The sequence below is a fragment of the Odocoileus virginianus genome, chromosome 13, assembly GCF_023699985.2.
Source record: "Odocoileus virginianus isolate 20LAN1187 ecotype Illinois chromosome 13, Ovbor_1.2, whole genome shotgun sequence".
NCBI lineage: Eukaryota > Metazoa > Chordata > Mammalia > Artiodactyla > Cervidae > Odocoileus > Odocoileus virginianus.
Window position 1 is genome coordinate 27,621,217 of NC_069686.1, and position 19,047 is coordinate 27,640,263.

The 19,047-nt window shown below is 40.3% G+C and overlaps 1 protein-coding gene across 9 annotated transcripts in view; it reads left to right on the forward strand.

Moving 5' to 3' along the window:
- RBMS1 (RNA binding motif single stranded interacting protein 1) overlaps positions 1 to 19,047 on the forward strand; it is a 213,135-nt gene that overhangs the window by 174,707 nt on the left and 19,381 nt on the right. For all 9 annotated transcript variants that reach the window (XM_070476140.1, XM_070476139.1, XM_070476141.1 and 6 more), the window contains 3 exons: positions 2,246 to 2,337; positions 11,293 to 11,450; positions 13,610 to 13,689. In XM_070476140.1, coding sequence (XP_070332241.1) covers positions 2,246 to 2,337; positions 11,293 to 11,450; positions 13,610 to 13,689 — 330 coding nt within the window. The remainder of the gene's footprint in view (positions 1 to 2,245; positions 2,338 to 11,292; positions 11,451 to 13,609; positions 13,690 to 19,047) is intronic.

Sequence of the window (19,047 nt, forward strand, 5' to 3'; positions counted from 1 at the left end):
GTAATCTCAGTGTAGAAGAAAACCCACGAAGCAGAAATGCCGTAACTGTGCCTGGTCCCGAGACCTGGAGGAATCCTCCTGGGGTTCCAGTGAGAGGATGCTGTGTTATTTGGTGACTCCCACCTTCAAAAAATATCTGTATACATGCTTAAATAATGAAACCCCAGAGAATCTGTGAGGCTGATTTATATGCTCTTATATTTACTTGAAAGTATTATAACAAGGAAAGTGAAAGAGCACATGGATGCATGCATAAGCATGTTATATTTGTTTTAAGCAAATATTTATGAAACAGCTACGTAGTTGGGCAAGGCCAGGAAAAGAATGTAAACAATTAGCTAAAATGCAGCCATTATGGATTTTTTCCTAATAAGGAACTAACAGATAAAATAATACTAACAGTACTTGAGTAGAAACTTCAACTACATTAACATCAAACTTGGGATCTTCATCTTACTGTAATTTATTGACAACAGTAAAATTAAAGAAGGACTCTTAAACATCCATTAGAAGTTACATCATTTCAATGTAGTTGGGTGTTCGTTTATGACCTGCTTAAGTTCTGCTTGGTAATAAAATACGTATGAGCATGAGAGAGTGAGTATGTGTGTGCCTACATGCATCTTCAGAGTGGGTTGCATGTTAGTGTTAATAACAGATTTCTTTAAAAAATATGAAATATATTTAACATAATTTCTAACCTGGCTGTTGAGGAGCATTCTCTGTTTTTACCTGGGTCAGCCTCCTCTTTTCCTTTCCCACCTGGGTATTTCTCTGCTCACTGTCAAAATCAAATTAAGCCTTATTCCATCACAATTCCAAGTAATAGAAAGAAGCTGTTATTTGTTTTAGCTTTGACACTCATCTCTCTAAAACACCGATTTCTATAATTCATAGTCTAGTTCACTAATTTTGTACCAGGTCAATATTTTTGTTACTAACACTGCACACTCTTTGAACTACTTCTGAAATTTCTGTTTTGTCCTGTTGATGTGTATATTTTGACCCTAGTTCCTTCCTGTCTAAATTACTGTAGCTTTATAATATCCATAAATAAATTATAAGCCTGGCCCCTCTTCTGTGTAACTTCCAGACAAGACTTTCCTTTTTCAAAATATTCTTACTCATTTAACATTAATTTGATAATAGGTTTGAGTCCCAAGTAGATCTCTGTTGATATTTTTGCCTAGAACCCTGATCATTTCACCAATGTGCTTTTAAATACAGTTGAACCTTTTCTTAATAATTTAAGACTTACCACAGTGGCAAATTAGTGATTACCTGATTTAATACAGTGATGCTTACGGGATTGGTGAGGTTCATGGAACTGTTGCTCACGTGCTCTGTAACACCTGCTCTTTATATCGTTTTCCTCTTTAATTGGTTGCTGTTAGTTTTCGCTAGGTACCATCCATATGATTTTGTAGCAGCCCTACCCTCAACCTGGCCCCTCTTTCCTCTAATTTCCTGCTTTTGATTTGTTATAGCCAGGGAAAATAGCTGACCAGCTTGTTTAAAATGTTTGAAAAACTATGGATAAATAAACTTTGAACCAGGGCCTCTCTTAGGAGCTTGTTTATTTGTTTGTTTTATTATGTTTTGTTTTTAGTCTTTAGGTCAGGAACATTAAAACAGCTATTTTGTGTTCCTGGAACCATTTCCCTACCGCCCTTTATTTATTTTGAAGAGATTGTGAGCTGTATTTTAGATAAATAGGTAATATTTTTAAATAAGTTCTAATATGTAGATTATTTTATATGTCGAGTATCCAATGGTTGTACTGAATTTATTTTTAAAATGTACGGAATAAACAAATATTTGTAAGCTCTGTAGGATAGCTCCATCTTTCTTACCAGATTTTTTTAAATGCTACTTTTTTCCTGAAGTTGATTTCCCCCCCTCTGCCTTTTTTTAAAATCTTGATTGGTAACTTGGATGTCTTCCTCCCCAATCCCCCACCTCACCCCAGCAAGTACAAGACACTTGAGAAAAAGATCTGGAAAGGGAAATAAACTGGTTTCTCTTTATTTCCTTTTTTAAAAAAACTTTGAAGGGAAACTTACCTAGCCCGGATAGGCGGGACGGACAGTCTGAGAAGGATGCTGCAGTACAATTGTAAAGCTGGGGACTGTCAGAACGTCGGGGTTTTCATTTCTGTTGCCGCCTCGGAGACCAAATGGAGTCATCCTTTCCCTCTTTACACAATCGTAAAATAACGGCTTAAACACTATGTTTTGCATTTCAGGTTATGGTTTTGTTGACTTTGACAGTCCTGCAGCAGCTCAGAAGGCTGTGTCCGCCCTGAAGGCAAGTGGGGTTCAAGCTCAGATGGCAAAGGTGAGTTGAGAACTGACACTCCTTCCTCCCGTCTCTGGCTTTGCTTCTGAATCTGGGCACGTGGCTTGTCCTGTCACCATACAAGTTCTCCTTCCATCCCAGCGAGTCACAGTTAACTGGGGACTTTTGCCCCTTGCCTTCACATCCTCAGTAGTAGCTATTTTGCCAAAGACAGTTCCTCATAATTTTATGAGTGAAAAAGAATTTTACAACTGTATAAAATTTTTCATAGCAGATTATGTAAGCCCATAAGTAAATGGAGAAATAGTATCAAATTTTCTCAGGTAATTGGGTACTTGTGGACTAAAGCTCTGTACTTTATGTTTAAAAATAATTTTAAAATTTCAATGTTTAAGGAATTAATACATTTTAGAAATACTTCAGAATGTTATGTTCTGAAAGAATAATATACTTTATCACGTATGTAGGCTTGCACAGATATACTAGTAGTTTTAATGCAGTGTCAGCTACAGATAATATTTCCTCTATATAAAAGAGACATTTTTAGACATTGATTATTAATGAAATTAATAATCCTACAATTTCAATGAACTCTTATCATAGAAGTGGTGTTTGTGCTCCAGGTTTTATTGCCTGCATGTAAACTTGGGTTTTATCATACCTAGTGCACTTAGTCTTTCCAAAAGATCAATAATTTTATATTATCCAGTTTCTTGAAGTACAAAGTAATTTTGTGCTGTCCTCTGCTTCTTCTGAAGAGTAGCTTGTGATCTTTCCCTGAGGAGCACTCACATTTCCATAAGGGAAGGAGATTTATGAAAGTTAAAGAACCCTGGTTGAAATAAGTTACCTGCTAAGCCCTTAAAGCTGTTGAAGGACAAATATGCAGCTACCAGAATAGAGATTTCCCTTGACTAAAAGAATCAACATGAATAAAGATTTCAAAAGTTGATGAAAGGGGCTTCCCTGGTGCTCAGATGGTAAAGAATCTGCCAGCAATGTGGGAGACCCAGGTTCAGTCCTTGGGTCAGGAAGATCCCTGGAGAAGGGAATGGCTACCCACTCCAGTGTTCTTGGCTGGGGAACCCCGTGGACGGAGGAGCCTGGTGGGCCACAGTCCCCGGGGTCCCAAAGAGCTGGACGCAGCTGAGTGACTAACGCTTGCACTTTCATCACCTTTCTAAAGTTATCCTTGACTTTTAATATTTTTAGACCTCTGGGGTAAGATAAAGTCCTAAGTAAGAAGCTAAAATAAACTGTAAATACTAAGGACACATCCTCTCTAGAGTGAGGGCACCCTGATTTTTAGACTATTTGTCCATAATATAGAGCACCTTCTTGTGGTACTGTTGAAAGACAGTGATTATGAGGCTTTAGTGTGTTTAACTGTGAATATGCAATACTTGTGTTGTGTATGGTTTACAGAATGTTTAATATGTCTCTAAACCGTGGGTAACCATATGTTTTCTAAGCAGAACTTTGAAGGCACGATGAGAAAAGAACTGTATTTTTCCCTCTGTTCTGTCCATTTCCTCTACTCTGAAGCTCCTGTTTCTTCCTCTCATGGATAAAATCTAGGGCAGATCCCATGACTTTTCTGGCAACTCTCATTATTTTGAAAAGTCCCTTCAGTTGCTTGTTTCATTTCAGGCCTTTCTGGTTAATTTTTTTCTTTAGAGTGCCCCTTGATTTTTTTCATGTCCCAACTTCAGGGAGTATAATTGTCTTTAAACACATTTTCAGCCATTCCTTTATGTAGTTACACCAACCTCGATACAATATTTTAAACAAGATGTTTAAGGGGGAAGTCTCAAGTTATATTCCAAATATGGTTAATAAAATCTCAGAATTGTGTAAGGGTTTTGAAAACTCAGTTCTGAGAGTCAGCAAAAGGGATGTGCATCTTGGATGTTGCTGGTGCTGAGAGAAATCACAGCTTACAAAGCAGTTGTCTGCTAAAAACCACACACTGATAATTTGGTGACCAAGAGGTGATATTTTATCAGTTTACAACCCAATAAGAGAATCTTTTACATGTTTCCAAACACATAGATACACACACACAGATTTGTAAGATGTGTATTTAGTGACATTTTAGGAAATTGGAGGTTGTGATTAATGATAATGCATTATGCTTTTTTTCTTATTTGAAATAATGTGAAATATTAATACATCCCAATACAACCATCTATTACTATGTGTCTACAAACACACACACACAGATGTGTAACACATGGTTAACATTTTGATGCTGAATGTCTGATTTTTCAAACACATTTCCAATGCTAAGTGTGTGATGCCTGTAATTGAGATGTCCAGTCCTGTTTATTTGACAAAATTTTGTGTGCCATATAATACTAAAACTTCTGCCTTCCCCCCGACTCTGGTCTGCTCTTACTAGTAAGCTTGTCCTGGGATGGGAACATGGTTTGTTCTTTCCTATTTTCCAAATGTGTGTTTTTTCCCACTCTTCCAGAGCTAGCTGTGGTTTCTTACCCGTCCCAGGTTGGAGCAATGGTAAAGGATGGGAAAGCTTCTTGACCTGACAATTATGTGATGTGTTGATTTCTCTGGGCAGAGAGAAAACTGATGCTTTCCCTAGTAGAATGCCCTGCTCTCTCCCCTGTGGTTCCTTCACCCTAGAGAAGACGTGTCCTCAGCTCCTGAGAATCTTAAGGGTCAGCCTTCAGTCCTTTTCTTCTTGGACCTTCTTGTTCTTCAGTACAGCCTTCCTGGGTGGATCTAACACAACCCTGCGCCAACTCCGTCTTGTGTGGCCCACATTGATCTGTCTGCCAGCTGTCTGTGGGAAACTAGTTACCTCCCAATCACACTTATAGGCCTTTTAGATTCCTCAGGCTTAAGTCAGACATTGATCCATTGTATCCACCAAACTCCAGAGGATGCAGCCCAGGCTTCATGAGGGGTCTCTTGAGGCCCCTCGTGCCTGGCTGGTGGTGGGCGGGGGAGGGAGGGTGCAGGAAGACGCCCAATTGATGGTAGCGTGGAGCACATCATAGGACACATCAGTGGTTCTCCCCACCTGTATGTTCATTCCCAGCCTCCGCAGTCCCTCCCAGGCAGACAGGAGGTGGGTGGTGAGCTGAGCATCCAAAACCAGTCTTCAGCCAGTTCAGTTCCTATGCAGACTCTGTTTAGGAGGCCTGCTTTCTCGCTCTGGCATGCGGGTGTGCCTGACACCCATTTTTTGTGTTTGGTTTTTTTTGGTGACTTCTGCTGAAACAAAGTTAGAAAGAGACCTATTTTAACAATCCACTAGGGCTAACGCCGAGGCCTGATTTAGAGAGGCCTCATGAGCACGAACCTAGGCATCTTTTCGGTACCAGTGATGTCGAGTAGCATAGTATATTAACTATATGCTGTTTGAAGAAGTCTTTACAATGCATTTAGGCAGAACCTGAGTGGGTATAGATTGGCACTGTATGTCTCGTGTCAACAGTGCGCTTTGAACGCCAGCTTTCCCGTGGACTGGTAATGAGCACTGTTCAAAGACCTCCTCAGGCAGCTTGGGACTGTAAATTGGCTAGGAAAAATGATCGCTTCCTCCATCATCTGTGGGGAATGGACAGTGCAGGGGTTCCAAGGCACTGGCAGTGTGCCAACATCCTGCACATCGTGAATTTCTTCAGGTCTCTACAGAATGACTGAGTTTCCTGATTTCTTTTTTATTATACCATTAAAGCTACAAAAGGTATTTTAAATGGTAGAGGGTCCATTGTTCTATGCCATAGAACCATGGATGTGAGTATGGGGAGTTAACTTAGCCCCTTTATGCCATCTGGATACGGGATTATCTGACTTGTACCTTTTTGTGGAGACAATTTCTAAAAGTTTAAGCCTGGCTTCTCTGTTTGGGTGATAAGAGACCTGTCACTGTCACTTCCTTTAATTAATCTGGATACTATAAAGTTTTTGAAAATTCACATTGCCACATATTAAAGGCTTGCCCTTTTACACAATCAAAAAAATTCAGGGACATTCTAGTGGGTAAGGGGAAATGTAATATTGTTTGACATTTTGGCTACCTGAGTTGAAAAAGGACTCCACAAATACTCAAAACTGAATTATAAAACTACAAATGGAGAGCCTTGGACAACAGTGATTGTTTCTTGTGTTTTAATTTCAGTGCCTTGCTTGGTACTTGGCATATGGTAGATGTTAAATGTTTGTTTTGTTGATGATCAAAGAAGCCAATTAAGCATGAGAAAAACTTCCCAGCTTGGGCAGATATGGAGCGATAAGAATGGACCATTTAAAAATTATATTTATTGAGCTCTGTCCATTGAGTACCCTGATGAAATTTACCAAAAGGTTTTCCAAAAGGCTCGAGGTCATTCCCATTTATGTTACACTGGACATTTGTTTCAAATGTGTGCATTTTTCAAAATAAAAGGCTCAGAATCTATGAAAAGAAGAAAGAAACCCCAGATAACGGGCTAAAAAGATATGAAACTCAAATCAACATTGGTTAACTGATTTCTGTGGGCCTTTCAGCAGTACCTCTTCCGACCTGCTGGGGGTCAGCACATCATTCCATGTTATTTGCCTAGTGGTATGCTTGCAATTTTTTTCAGTAAATAGGCAGTCAAAGGAGCAGGAATTTAATCACCCTTCCACACAGAGGTCTACCATGCTTCAAGCAGTTTGCATTCACATGCCCGTAAGCAGCTATCTGCTGGTTGGTGAACCTATTCAGTACAAGAGAAAACAGATGTCTGGTCTTCCTGCCAAGTCCCTTTCTTGCATTTTAGGAACCATTCCACACGCACAGGGAGGTTTTTGTTAATTTCTTTCAGATGATGACTGAGTGCTTTACACCACGTGGGACCTCTGAGCCCTACTTTTCTACTCAAGTGAACATTAGTAGCCATTTATCCCTCTCATGGCCAATGTGGGATCTAGTTTTCTACTTGTTAGAGAAGCCATTGAACCCTTTCCCCGCCTTGGGATATAAAGAGGCCTATTGGCCGCATTTTTATGTCTGACCACCCATAATTTACAGAGTAATTGTTTTTTCAGACATAGCATTGCATGTCATAAAACAGAGTTATGGTTGTCCCTGACTTAAAGGCGCAATATTGCCCTTATTCAAGAACCACTCCCCTTACTGCAAGTACTGTATGTTCTGTTTACTATGAATGTATCATGATTAGAACACAGGGACCCTTTTTTGGTGATTAGATATTTTTGTGGCCATTGCTGCCAGGTTGGAGTTGCTTCTCATTTTTGGTTTTTTATTTTTTTACACTGTATGCAGAAGAAGTTGACCGTTTAAAAAGAAAGATAAATAACATTAGCCCTGGAGGTCATTCCAGTGAAAAGAGCTAATTGACTGACCTTTTGCTATTGAAAACAAATGCATTAAAATCATAGGAAATACCTATCTATATTTAGTCTGCCTTATCTACCTATCATAGAGTAGGTTGGGAGCTCAATTTCTGGATTCTGATTTAGCACTTTTAATTATTTTTTTCTTCATTGGTAAACTTTCAAATTGAATCAGCATTTTAAAGAATAACATTTTAATAATTATTAATTATATGTAATAATATTTAATAATAATCAGTATTTTAATAATAGCAAGTAAAACACAGATTTAGAAAGCACTTGGTTACCTTACATTGTTAGTTCTTTTGAAAATACTTCACAGATGACAAATTCTATGAGCATTCTTAAATACTCTTAAATGTTCATCATTTAGATTTTAATAATTGTAACCCAAAAGGAAAGCTCATAATATATATGATACATTTTTCTTGCATAACATTTCTGATGCCATATCTTTGTCCCGGGAGAGTTTTAATGCTCCTTAATTAGGGAGTTCCCAGCTTCTGAATCTGACTAAGCATGATTCAGAAACCTTTCTAATAAGATAGGTTTGATCACATCACTCCCTTGCGTCTGTGCCTCAGGAAGCTCCCCACTTTTTAGGGCGTGGCTTTCTAGCTGTGGTTCCCCCTTCCTACTCCTCGCACTTCGCCCATCAGAGCACCTGAAATTACAGAATAAATATGGCTTATCTCCCTGGAGTGTCATTGTGACTCTAAAGTATTAGATCAGAAATATTGTTTCTATATTGAAACAAAGTCAGATAGTTAGGGAGTAGATTGCAGCATTCACATGCTTTTTTTTTTTTTTTCCAGATAAAGCACAAGGCTTAAAGGAAATTGTGCAGCCTTAGCAAGGCTCCTTTCTCCATTGCCCACACACTTGCAGGAGACATAGTCATTCTCTTTGCTGCTGCACTCCTTAAGTGGAAAAGTTTAAGCAGTGATGACTGACAAAAAAGTCAAACTCCTTGGATAGCTTTTCACCGTCCGGTTTTCAGCCTCGTGCCTTATGCGTGTTTCTCAGGTCTCAACTCAATGTCACGCCCTCTGAAAAGTGTTCCGTGTCCTCCCATTGTGGTTTGTACACATCTCCATTACAGCATTCAGTTCGTGTGTTTCTGTCTACCCAGCTCCAACTGTAAACTGTTGGAAGATGGGGCTGGGGTCATAATTATTGTGTAAGAAGGTCTGGGTTGTACAGGATACACTGTGACTGTTATTGGACTGTGTTAGGCTACAGGGCCCCGCAGTATGCAGCTTCAGAAAGAAAGGATCCCATCTGTGTTTGCCAACTAAGGACCAGACTTCCGCAGGAACACATACAGTCTCGTACACTCCAGGAAAGCTTCAGGGACTTAGGAGATTAGAGCTGACATGCGGTAGCTAATTGAGAAGCTGTGCAATTAAGTGGGCGAAATTGAGGAGGTAGTGAGTGAAGTGGAAATAAGGAATGGAGATTTTACCTCTTAGCCTACCTCAGTAGAATTGAAAAATTTGATACCTAAGAACATCTTGTTTTCCCCCTTATTTTGAAGCCTTTTATCTATTGTTATGCATTTATTAAATCACTTGGCAATTTTTATATTTTAAAAATACACTTTATGTAATTGTCAGTGGGAGCTTTCACTCTGCGTAAGGTAACCAGTGGTACCACACTGACTTTAATTTCAGCCAGAAGCAAGGGTAGTGGCTGTTTTTATTTAGTCTGTCAGGGGTTAAGGAGATTGAGTTTTTGGCTTACTATTGAACATTTGAAAATTCTTAATTTTTTTTTTATTGGACCCAACTGCACCTGACACACCTCTGAGAAGCTGGGAGCTTCTGCTCTGTTCCTTTGGGACTGGGGGTTCCAGGCTGCCTTCTGTCAGAATCAGGAAGTCAGAGAGAGTACTTCTTGCCTGCAGCTTCACAGTCTGTGATAACTTTAATTCTTGGAACTACCAGGGTGTTTTACTCTTCTCTGGGATACCAGATTACTGTTTTAAGTCTTACAACTTAGGTAGAGCGTGAAAGATCAGTATTCACTTTTACTTGCAGATTACCTAAAAGGAGAAGTTTTATTTTGTGTTTAATTAATGCCAGAATAACATTTGAAAGTAGAGACTTTGTACAAATCCAAACATTTGTATACTTCACATTTATTTTTAAAGTTCTGTACATTTTGAAGATCTGAAATTCAGAGTGCACTTTTCTGATACCTCAGACTAAAACATCAATTAATGACTTTGCTAGTATTGCTTGTTGGGCTTCTCAGGTGGCTCAGTGGGTAAAGAACCTGCCTGCAATGCAGGAGCATGCCAGAGATACGGGTTCAATTCCTGGGTTGGGAAGATCCCCTGGGGGAGGGCACAGCAGCCCACTTTAATGTGCTTGCCTGAAGAATCCCATGGACAGAGGAACCTGGCGGGCTATAGTCCATAGGTCACAGGGTCAGACACATCTGAAGTGGCTGAGCACTGCACAATAGTGCTTGTTAAAATCATAAACTTGCATAGTTCAATATGTAAAGATAACAGCTGGTTAGTAATATCAAAGGAAAGCCTATTTTTAAGTTAAGACCATTCCAATCTCATAATTGCCATGGTGAATTTTTATTTGCTCAGAAAATATTCCAGTTGTCATGTAAGCTTATTTCCTCATGATTTAACACCAAACTCTTAGTAAATCAAGATACTTGCCATGAGAACCCCATGAACTGTATAAAAAGGCAGAATTATATGTAGCAGTTACTGATTCTCAGAAAATTCAGTTCTTATGTTTGATTTCAGCTGATTTTACTTCCGCAATGGAAGGGTGAGTGGGAAATGGTCTAATTGTTGCTTCTTGGACTTTCATATGCATTTGTACTTCCTGGAGATCTTGTTAAATGCAGTCTCTGATAACATCAGTCTGGGATCGGACCTGGGATCCTACATTTCTAGTAAGCTTTCAGGTAATTCCATCACAGCTGGCTCCTGGATCACTCTTTGAATAGCAAAGATTTCCCAAAATGCCCTACCCCCTTCTACACTTGAGTTTAGCTTTATCCAGATTCTAAAATTTGCTCTGCCTCTAGTCTGTCATTTTATATGGCTTTGTAGGTTTTTTGTTTTTGTTAGCTTAAGAGCCCTCTATTTTCCATTGGTGATCACAGATCAAGGTAGTAAGGACTCCACCATAGAGCAAAAGAAGGGAATTTGGGCAAACCACTGCTGAATTTTGGATGACTTGGTCCAGAATCCATCATGTGTCTCTGGATCGAATTATTAGCAGTAACCACCATCTGTGCAATAGTGTGCTCGAAATGGGCTCCTAAAAATAGTAGTGGAGGCAAGGTTAGTTATTTTTCAGAACACTGCAAACAGCTGAGACTTGTACTTCCATGATGGCATCCTCTCCAACTTAGCAGTGCCTGCCAGCACTTCCACTTCCAAACCTGCCAAGAATGGTTTGGTGGGATTGCGACTGACCTGCACAGATTGTCCAAGCTTCAGACACTGTTGTTGAGTGTCCAGGGTGACTTGGGTGTTCCGTAGCTCCCATGGTCTCACTTGCTAGTACTTTAAAGGGACCTGAACTCAGAGAGTGGCTAAGTAAAAGTGTGTTCATGTAAATATCTCACCTTCGATTAGAAATTAACAGATAATTCCCTGTTCCGTTTTAGCAACAGGAACAAGATCCTACCAACTTGTATATTTCTAATTTGCCACTGTCCATGGATGAGCAAGAACTTGAAAATATGCTGAAACCATTTGGACAAGTGATTTCTACAAGGATACTACGCGATTCCAGTGGGACAAGTCGTGGTGTTGGCTTTGCTAGGTAAGCACACTGCCCTACCTTCATGTCAACAATAGTTCTGCTACATTTCCTGGAGAATAAAAATTGAGCAAGAAGAGAGGATTTGAGCCAGGGTTATAGGAGCCAGTTGAACCATGAACTTAAATTATGCACAAAAAATAATTTGCATCTCCCCCAGATCTTTGGAAGCTCACTGGCATTCTTAAACCTGAGGACCCTAAATATTTGGAGACTCAGGGTAAGGAAATACCACATGAGCAAGTGTGTTTTGCAAGTGTGTTTCCTTAATATTTTGACTAATTAGATCAGGTTGCCTAAACTGCTTAAAAAAATAATCTCAGGTTCCTAAATTTCATAAAGAAATTGGTATTTTTGTCTCATTAGGTAGAACTTCAGTTCATCATCAATAAAATCAGTAAATTAGATTTTTTAATGAAATATTTCACACATTGAGAAGAGTACAGCAGACACCTAACCACCAGTTGTTACAAACATTATAACACTTTACAGCTTTTGCTTCAGATTGTTTTTTAAGAAGTAAAATGTTGCACATGTTTAAAGCATCCTCATTCCTTCATCTTACTTTTATCCCTTCCTCCTCAGAAAGGGTACTTCAGTGTAGTGGTTAGTTTGCTTCCTTTGATTTTGACATAATTCAAATCTGAAAGCCCACATACAAAAACTGATTTTACAGAGCTTAGCAACCTATTAATTCTGTGCAGTAACCAATAATGTCTACATGTTTTAAAGTATTGACTTTGATTTGCGGGGGGGGAGGGAATTGCTGACTTTTTACTTTCCAATGCCTTATCCTGTTTGATGACAGTCGCATCTACCACAGGCCTGTGATATCAACAAAGCAAGCATTGTTCACGCTTCACATATGAAAAGAATTGAGTTAAAGAAAGGACATTGTCATGGGGTTGCGAAGCGATGAAGCAAGGTCTAGTACTTGGTTCTTCTGGCTTTCAACTCATTGCTCTTTCTGTTAGACCAGATGATTTTATAATAAAACTAAAATATTCTACAAGTGGAAAGTCACCAAGGCCAGAACCCATTGTGCACTTCATGGGTTAAAAGGATCAGGTGAAACAGTGAAAGGCCCAGCGCCATCTGAAAAATCGTCCTTCTGTGGGTGTTCTTCTGAAAGCAGACGAAGGACTTTCGTTTCTATATCCGAAGATGGAACCCAGTTAAATTCTAATGCTTTTTAATTACCACTATTACCACCCATTAGGGGCTCCCCTCGTGGCTCAGAGGGTAAAGTGTCTGCCTGCAATGCGGGAGACCTGGGTTCGATCCCTAGGTCGGGAAGATCCTCTGGAGAAGGAAATGGCAACCCACTCCAGTACCCTTGCCTGGAAAATCCCATGGACCCGGGAGCCCAGTAGGCTACAGTCCATGGGGTCGCGAAGAGTCAGACACGACTGAGTGACTTCAGTCACTATTACCTACCACCCATTAAAATCAAAGTGCAACTATTCTGGGTGTTCCAGGAGTACAGTGCATTTTCAGCAGGTTATTCAGTGTTTCCTCCATTAAAGAAAAATAAATCAAAATTATTTAATTCCCCTGAAATGTTTCTGCAGATGTAGAATAAGTTGTTAGTCTCCATCCTTTAATTCTTCCTCTAAAGCCAAGAAGGAACATAATTGACTTCACTAATTTTAAACTTGAAGCTGAGGTGAAAAACTTGTAAGACACATCCTCTGTTCAGCCCCAATTCATTTCATGACTTTTGAGTCTGTCGTTTTGTGAATAAGTAATAGGAAGGACCATCTCTAAAACGAGCAGTATCCTAGTGGCACTAAATACACTAGTAGTTTAAACTGGTGTTTTTGTTTTTAATTCAGTATCATAACTAATAAAGCTATTGTGTATTGATTATAATTTGAATAAGTAGAAAAAAATTATACATTTTTTATGCTTGATTAAAGGTATAATTTATTTCTTTTATGATTCTGAAGGTACTCTGTTTATCAGGCTTTCATTTTACCATGGAAGCACACAAACAACACTTAAATAAAAGACAGAATAAACCCACTTCTTCTTATCACTCATTTTTTTTGTGAGGTTTCATTTGTAGCAAATAAACCTATAAGATTGTATTCATGTGCACAAAACAAAATGAAAATTAAGATATCTTTGATTATTTATGTCTTATTTTTATGTATAAATAGGATGGAATCAACAGAAAAGTGTGAAGCTGTTATTGGTCATTTTAATGGAAAATTCATTAAGACACCACCCGGAGTTTCTGGTATGTTATTTGTCTAAAATTATCTTAGTAGTTTTTTCTGTTATTTATAATTTTAGGATGTGGTGACTCTTATATCAAAAACAAAAAACTCCTCATTTAGCTCTTTAAAATTTATTTCTTTGGATCTACAAAAAGATGTCAAAATTCACTTCTCCCAGCTGTTTACCTGTAGAAACAAGCTCATGGTCACCAGGGAGGAAAGTGAGGGGTAGGAGGAGGGATAAATTGGGAGGTTGAGTCTGACAAATACACACTACATACTATACCGTATATAAAATACATGACTGATAGGAACCTGGACTTCCCCGGTGGCTCAGCAGTAAAGAATCTGCCTGCAATGCAGGAGACCTGCAGGAGACACGGTTTTGATCCCTGGGTCAGGAAGATCCCCTGGAGAAGGAAATAGCAACCCACCCCAGTATTCTTGCCTGGGAAATCCCGTGGACAGGGGAGCCTGGTGGGCTACAGTTCATGGGGTGGCAGAAGAATAGGACTCACCTGAAAAACAACCACAAATAAGAACCTACAGTATAGCACAGGGAACTCGCCTCAGTTCTCTGTAACGATCTGATGGGAAAAGAATCTGAAAGAGTGGATATGGGTTTATGTATAACTGATACACTTTGCTATGCAGCAGAAACTAACACAACATAGCAAATCACTATACCCTAATGAATGTTTTTAAATTCAAAAAATAAAATGAATATGTAAATATAAAATAAAAATATATATATGAATGAAAGCAAGCGTTCTGGTAAGGAGCTGTGTGACTTGCAGAGGATTGGAAACCTCTCCTCCCTGGATGCTGAAGGCATCCTCTAATGCACCTTGTCATTCAGTTGTATCCACTGAGGACAATGGTACTTTCGACCCCAGCGCCTTTGTTCTAGATTATTTCAGCATGTGCTAGCCCTCCCTGCCTGTGTTGCCTGGACTCAGCTGCTGTGGCCCCTCCATCCACTCCTCTATTGCCTCCTCCTGCCGTTGCTCTGACCTGTGTTGTCCGACTGAGAACAGTGCACCTCAGGAGATTTCACTCCAACATCACACCTCTGACTCCCACTAAACCTGTTCTGAAATACAGTGAGCTCCAGCCTGTCCAGACCCTCAGCGTCACTGGTCCTCATTCAGCCTCTCACCCTTACCTAAACTGTCGTTCTTCACAGTTTTCACCAGTTTGCGCACCCTCTCCCTAAACTGCTCCCACACCGCAGTCCTAAGGAGATGGTTTCACTTGCATTCCCTTTAACTTGGCTGTTCCCTTCTCACCCCTCAAGATTCTGGCCTGCCTCCCCACTTCAACAGCCTCCGCTGCTCCCATTGGGTTACCGTCTGCATAGCTCCCTGCGGACACCCACCTGTGGGGCAGCATTTAACGGGGTTACACGTGTCACTGCACTAAACTGAGCTCCTTGAAGACAGAGCCTGTTTTCTCATCTTTCGCTTTTCATGCCTAGCTCAGTACTTGAACCTTACTAAGCAGTAACTGTTTGTTATTTTGCATAAATTTAACTACACTATTTACCAAGACAACACTGTTTACAAGCTGGCGTGCAAGTGGCTGACCACAAGCTAGAAGATGTTTCCATGTGTGCATGTGTAACTAGTGTTTAGTATTTATTCTCCTATAGCTCTAAGGCTCCATCTTTAACTGGATGGCTGATGATTATGGTTAGGGATCCACTTTAGTTTGGGTATCCAGGTGAGTCCCACTTCATAGAGAATTTACTCATAAGTATGTGTGATACCATGAACTAATTGCATCCTTTAACCGAAACCTGATAGGATGCAGTTTGCATGGCTGTATGTGAGCTTGAACTGCCTACTGACATGAGTTTGAAGCATAAAATACAAGATCTGGTAGTACATTCTTTCAAGGAACTCAGCCTTGTGAAAAAGCTTCCTTTTTTGTTTTTCTTAGGCAGTTTTCTTTTGAGTTGAAATTAAAGAAAACAAGAAGGGATTGTTTTTACCCTCCAACTAAGTAAAGACAAAGGAAGGATTTCATACGTGGGAGCCTTCTGTCAACCATGCCCTGCAGGCCTTGCAAGGCCCCTGCACACAGCTGCCCCTACGCTCTTCTCACTCCCCCATGTCCTACTCCCTCCCCTTGCCATCCTCTGCATAGTCAGGACCCCAGAGGATTACATGAGTCCCTTCGAAGGGCTGCTCATCCACACACCTATGACCTCCTTACTTTGTCAGCTTGTTCTTGAATGCAACAGGGGAATTTCAAGAAGGAAAAACACCACAGCACCCTTTTATTTTGATGTTGTACCAGCCTAAGATAAGATCTACCAGTTCCCTGAGTAAAATAGATCTTAGCATGTCACGAATTGAGGTTGGCCAGTTTCCTTTTTTCTCCAAAGGACTTCATGGTTGTGTCATTTAACTGTTTTTTTTGAAGTAGATTCGAAGATTGTTGGTCACACCCATTCTGGGGGGGGGGGGGGGAGACCTGATTTCCAAACCACACATAAATGATTGTAGGATTCTCTGCACCTTTGTAGCTAATAATGAATAGTTTCTTCCAAGTAGTGCTGAGGGTCAGAGAGGGTGTAAGAATCAGATCAGTTCCTTCTCCGAGAGGAGCATCCCCTAGGGAGGACAGCTGTGTGGTCAAGCCATTCTCTTTATTCAAACCAGGACTTAACTTTATGCCATTTTCTGATGTGTGATGATCTCCCCTGTGTTTCAGTATTGGTTCCCGACTAGACTACAAGTTCTTTAGTGGCGAGGGCTGTGTTTTATATTTTAATTTTGCAGTAGGCACCAAAAGCCTATGCATCGCCCTGTATCAGCAGAGGTTTGCCAAAGGGTTTTCAAGAGCATTTTTCATATGGAGTGCTTATCACAAGATTCGTGGCTGGCTATTTTGATGGCCTTTTGGGATAGATTTTGCCTATAACAGGTTGGGCTGCTTTTTTGGTAGGAGTTTGAAATGTACAGTGCAGGTTGGGAAGCCCAGTGTTCATTGAACAACCTTTCCCCAGAACAAGTCTCCAGTGGACTGGAGAACCCACACCAGAATTGAAACCATTTTCAACATCTCTAGATTGTTTTCTGTCCATGTAAATACAAGAATTATCTTTGACTAACAGTCTGTTTATTAATGTCTCTCTCTCCCCTCCAATTACCTGACTGACTGCTCTGTCACATGGGTTTCTTCATGGAGTGCATATGATTACTTTCAGTAGAACCAGATGAAAAAGAAAAAATATTGTCAGACAAGGGTAAATTGAATGGGCCTCCACTTTCATGTTTAAATAATGTAGGCTTATTGCTAGGCAGACATAACATTTCATAAATACAGTCAGAGGATGGTTTATTTAATGATGCAAGTTGTTTAGCTGGCATAAGCAGAATTATCCAGGATGGTTTCTGTCAGTGTACTCCGATTCTTGCACGACTGGTGATTTGCATGTGACATTGGAACCAAGTGTAGAAAAGAAACACACATTAGCCACAGTCCCTCAAAGACACTTTTTGAAAATTAGGAAACTGAGCAGTTAACTCACTGCCTGCACTGGAAAGAAAATCTCTAGATGGCAAAGCAGGAGGAGCTCAGCTATGTCATTTCTCCAATACCACCCATCCGTCTGCCAGCACTCTCTTCATGCCAGGATGTTGTAGCTCAGTCCCCTATATGGGGCCTGGTAATGCATGTTTAGAGTTCCATAAAAATCCACTCAACCACATCATGACGTTTTACGCAGTCTTCTTTCTGAAGCTGCTTTTTAAAAAATCTTGTGCTTTTGTGTCTGTTATTACCATATTTTCACAAAGGCTTTATCTTATGGCAGATTCTTCAAGCATACATTACAATTGGAAGGAAAAGAAATTTCTCAGAATGCCTTTCCTTCTATCCTTCTCCCCACTCAGGCTGTCACTTTTCTCTGAAAATGCTGAAGCATTTTCTTTTGTTTGGATTTACCTTGGTTTTGAGTGTTAGCTGGTTTGCCCTAGCAAAGTCACATTTACTTGAAAGGACCATGAGGGTAAAAGAACTTCTTTGTGAGACAATCTAGGTGAATTCTGTAGAAATTTAAAAGCAGTATGTCCTATTGGGTTGATAAAAATTCCATTGTGGAAAAATAGTATAGCAGTGGTGCTTTCCCACACAGTGAATGTTAGAAACAAGAGATGGGTAGAACTGAGGTCCAAATTAGGAGATGGACCCAAGGCAAAGACACTGTCACTTACGGTCATGATTCAGAGATTTGTCTGAAAAATGTTCTTCCAGTATCTTCCTAGAAGAGAGTACAAATGCATATGGCATGTTAGCTGGAACTCTTCTAGGGCTGCTTGCCCTGCACCCACAGTCTTGCCTCTGTGGAAGACACACACAGCATCATGGACAAAGGCCACACACATATCCAGTGCCGCAGAAGGCAGTATGATCACTTCTCTCCTTCCGGACCTCTCCGTGACATTAATGGAGTGTGAAGACGTCCTTGTATGCTCGGGGCAGAGAGGTTTTTTTTAAAAAAAGAAAAAAAAAGTGCCTAGTCATTGGATATGCAATTGCTGGTTAGATTCCCAGCCTCACGCTGGCTTCATTCTGCCGCATTGCCTGAAGCTTCTCCTGTGCAGGCAAAGGAGCTCCAATGAAGTGCATATGTGACGGCTGGCCGACTCCATCCAAAGACCCCAACTTGTTTTACATCTGCTTTCTGTGTTACCTTGACTTTTCAGTTTGGGTATATGCCCAGTAGGGCATGGAAACTGCTCTTACCCATGTTCTGGAATGTTCCGTATGTAGGTAAAATTATTTGGGCCTTGTTCGGTGCCAGAAGGCAGAAAAGGTAATGTTTAGAGGAAAAATTACAAATCTGGTAAGAAGGCTGGACATCTTTCAAGGGCTTTTATTGCCCATTTCGTTTCCTGCATGTTTGGCTTAAGCTTCATTTACTCTGCTAAAAACAGAAAATTTGGGTGACTCTAGGACAAAAGAAGATACTTGAAGACATGTGCAATGGTCCTGGTACCTTTAGGACAATGTGCTCAGACCTCTGAGATTGTGATGGTTCCCGTCTCTCTCACCAGTGCGTACAGTAGAGCAGAGTCTGAATGCACGTTCTGTTGAGATGTTCCCTCTGAAGGTAAATCATGAGTAAACCATCGCCGAGAAAGCAGAAGCATCCTGGGAGGCCAGTGGGGTGAGGACTGTCTTGCAGATCCGAAACTAAAACTTATTCTCTACCAGAAGGGAAGTCTGGTTTTTAAAAAGTGACAAGGGACCTCAACTAGGCGTGTGCCCATGTTTTAGCTGAAGACGCTTTGAGTGTTGTGCCAGGCTTAGGAGGAGACCGCCTTCAGGCAGCTGTTAACACCGTGGATCACACCCAGCCCACACCA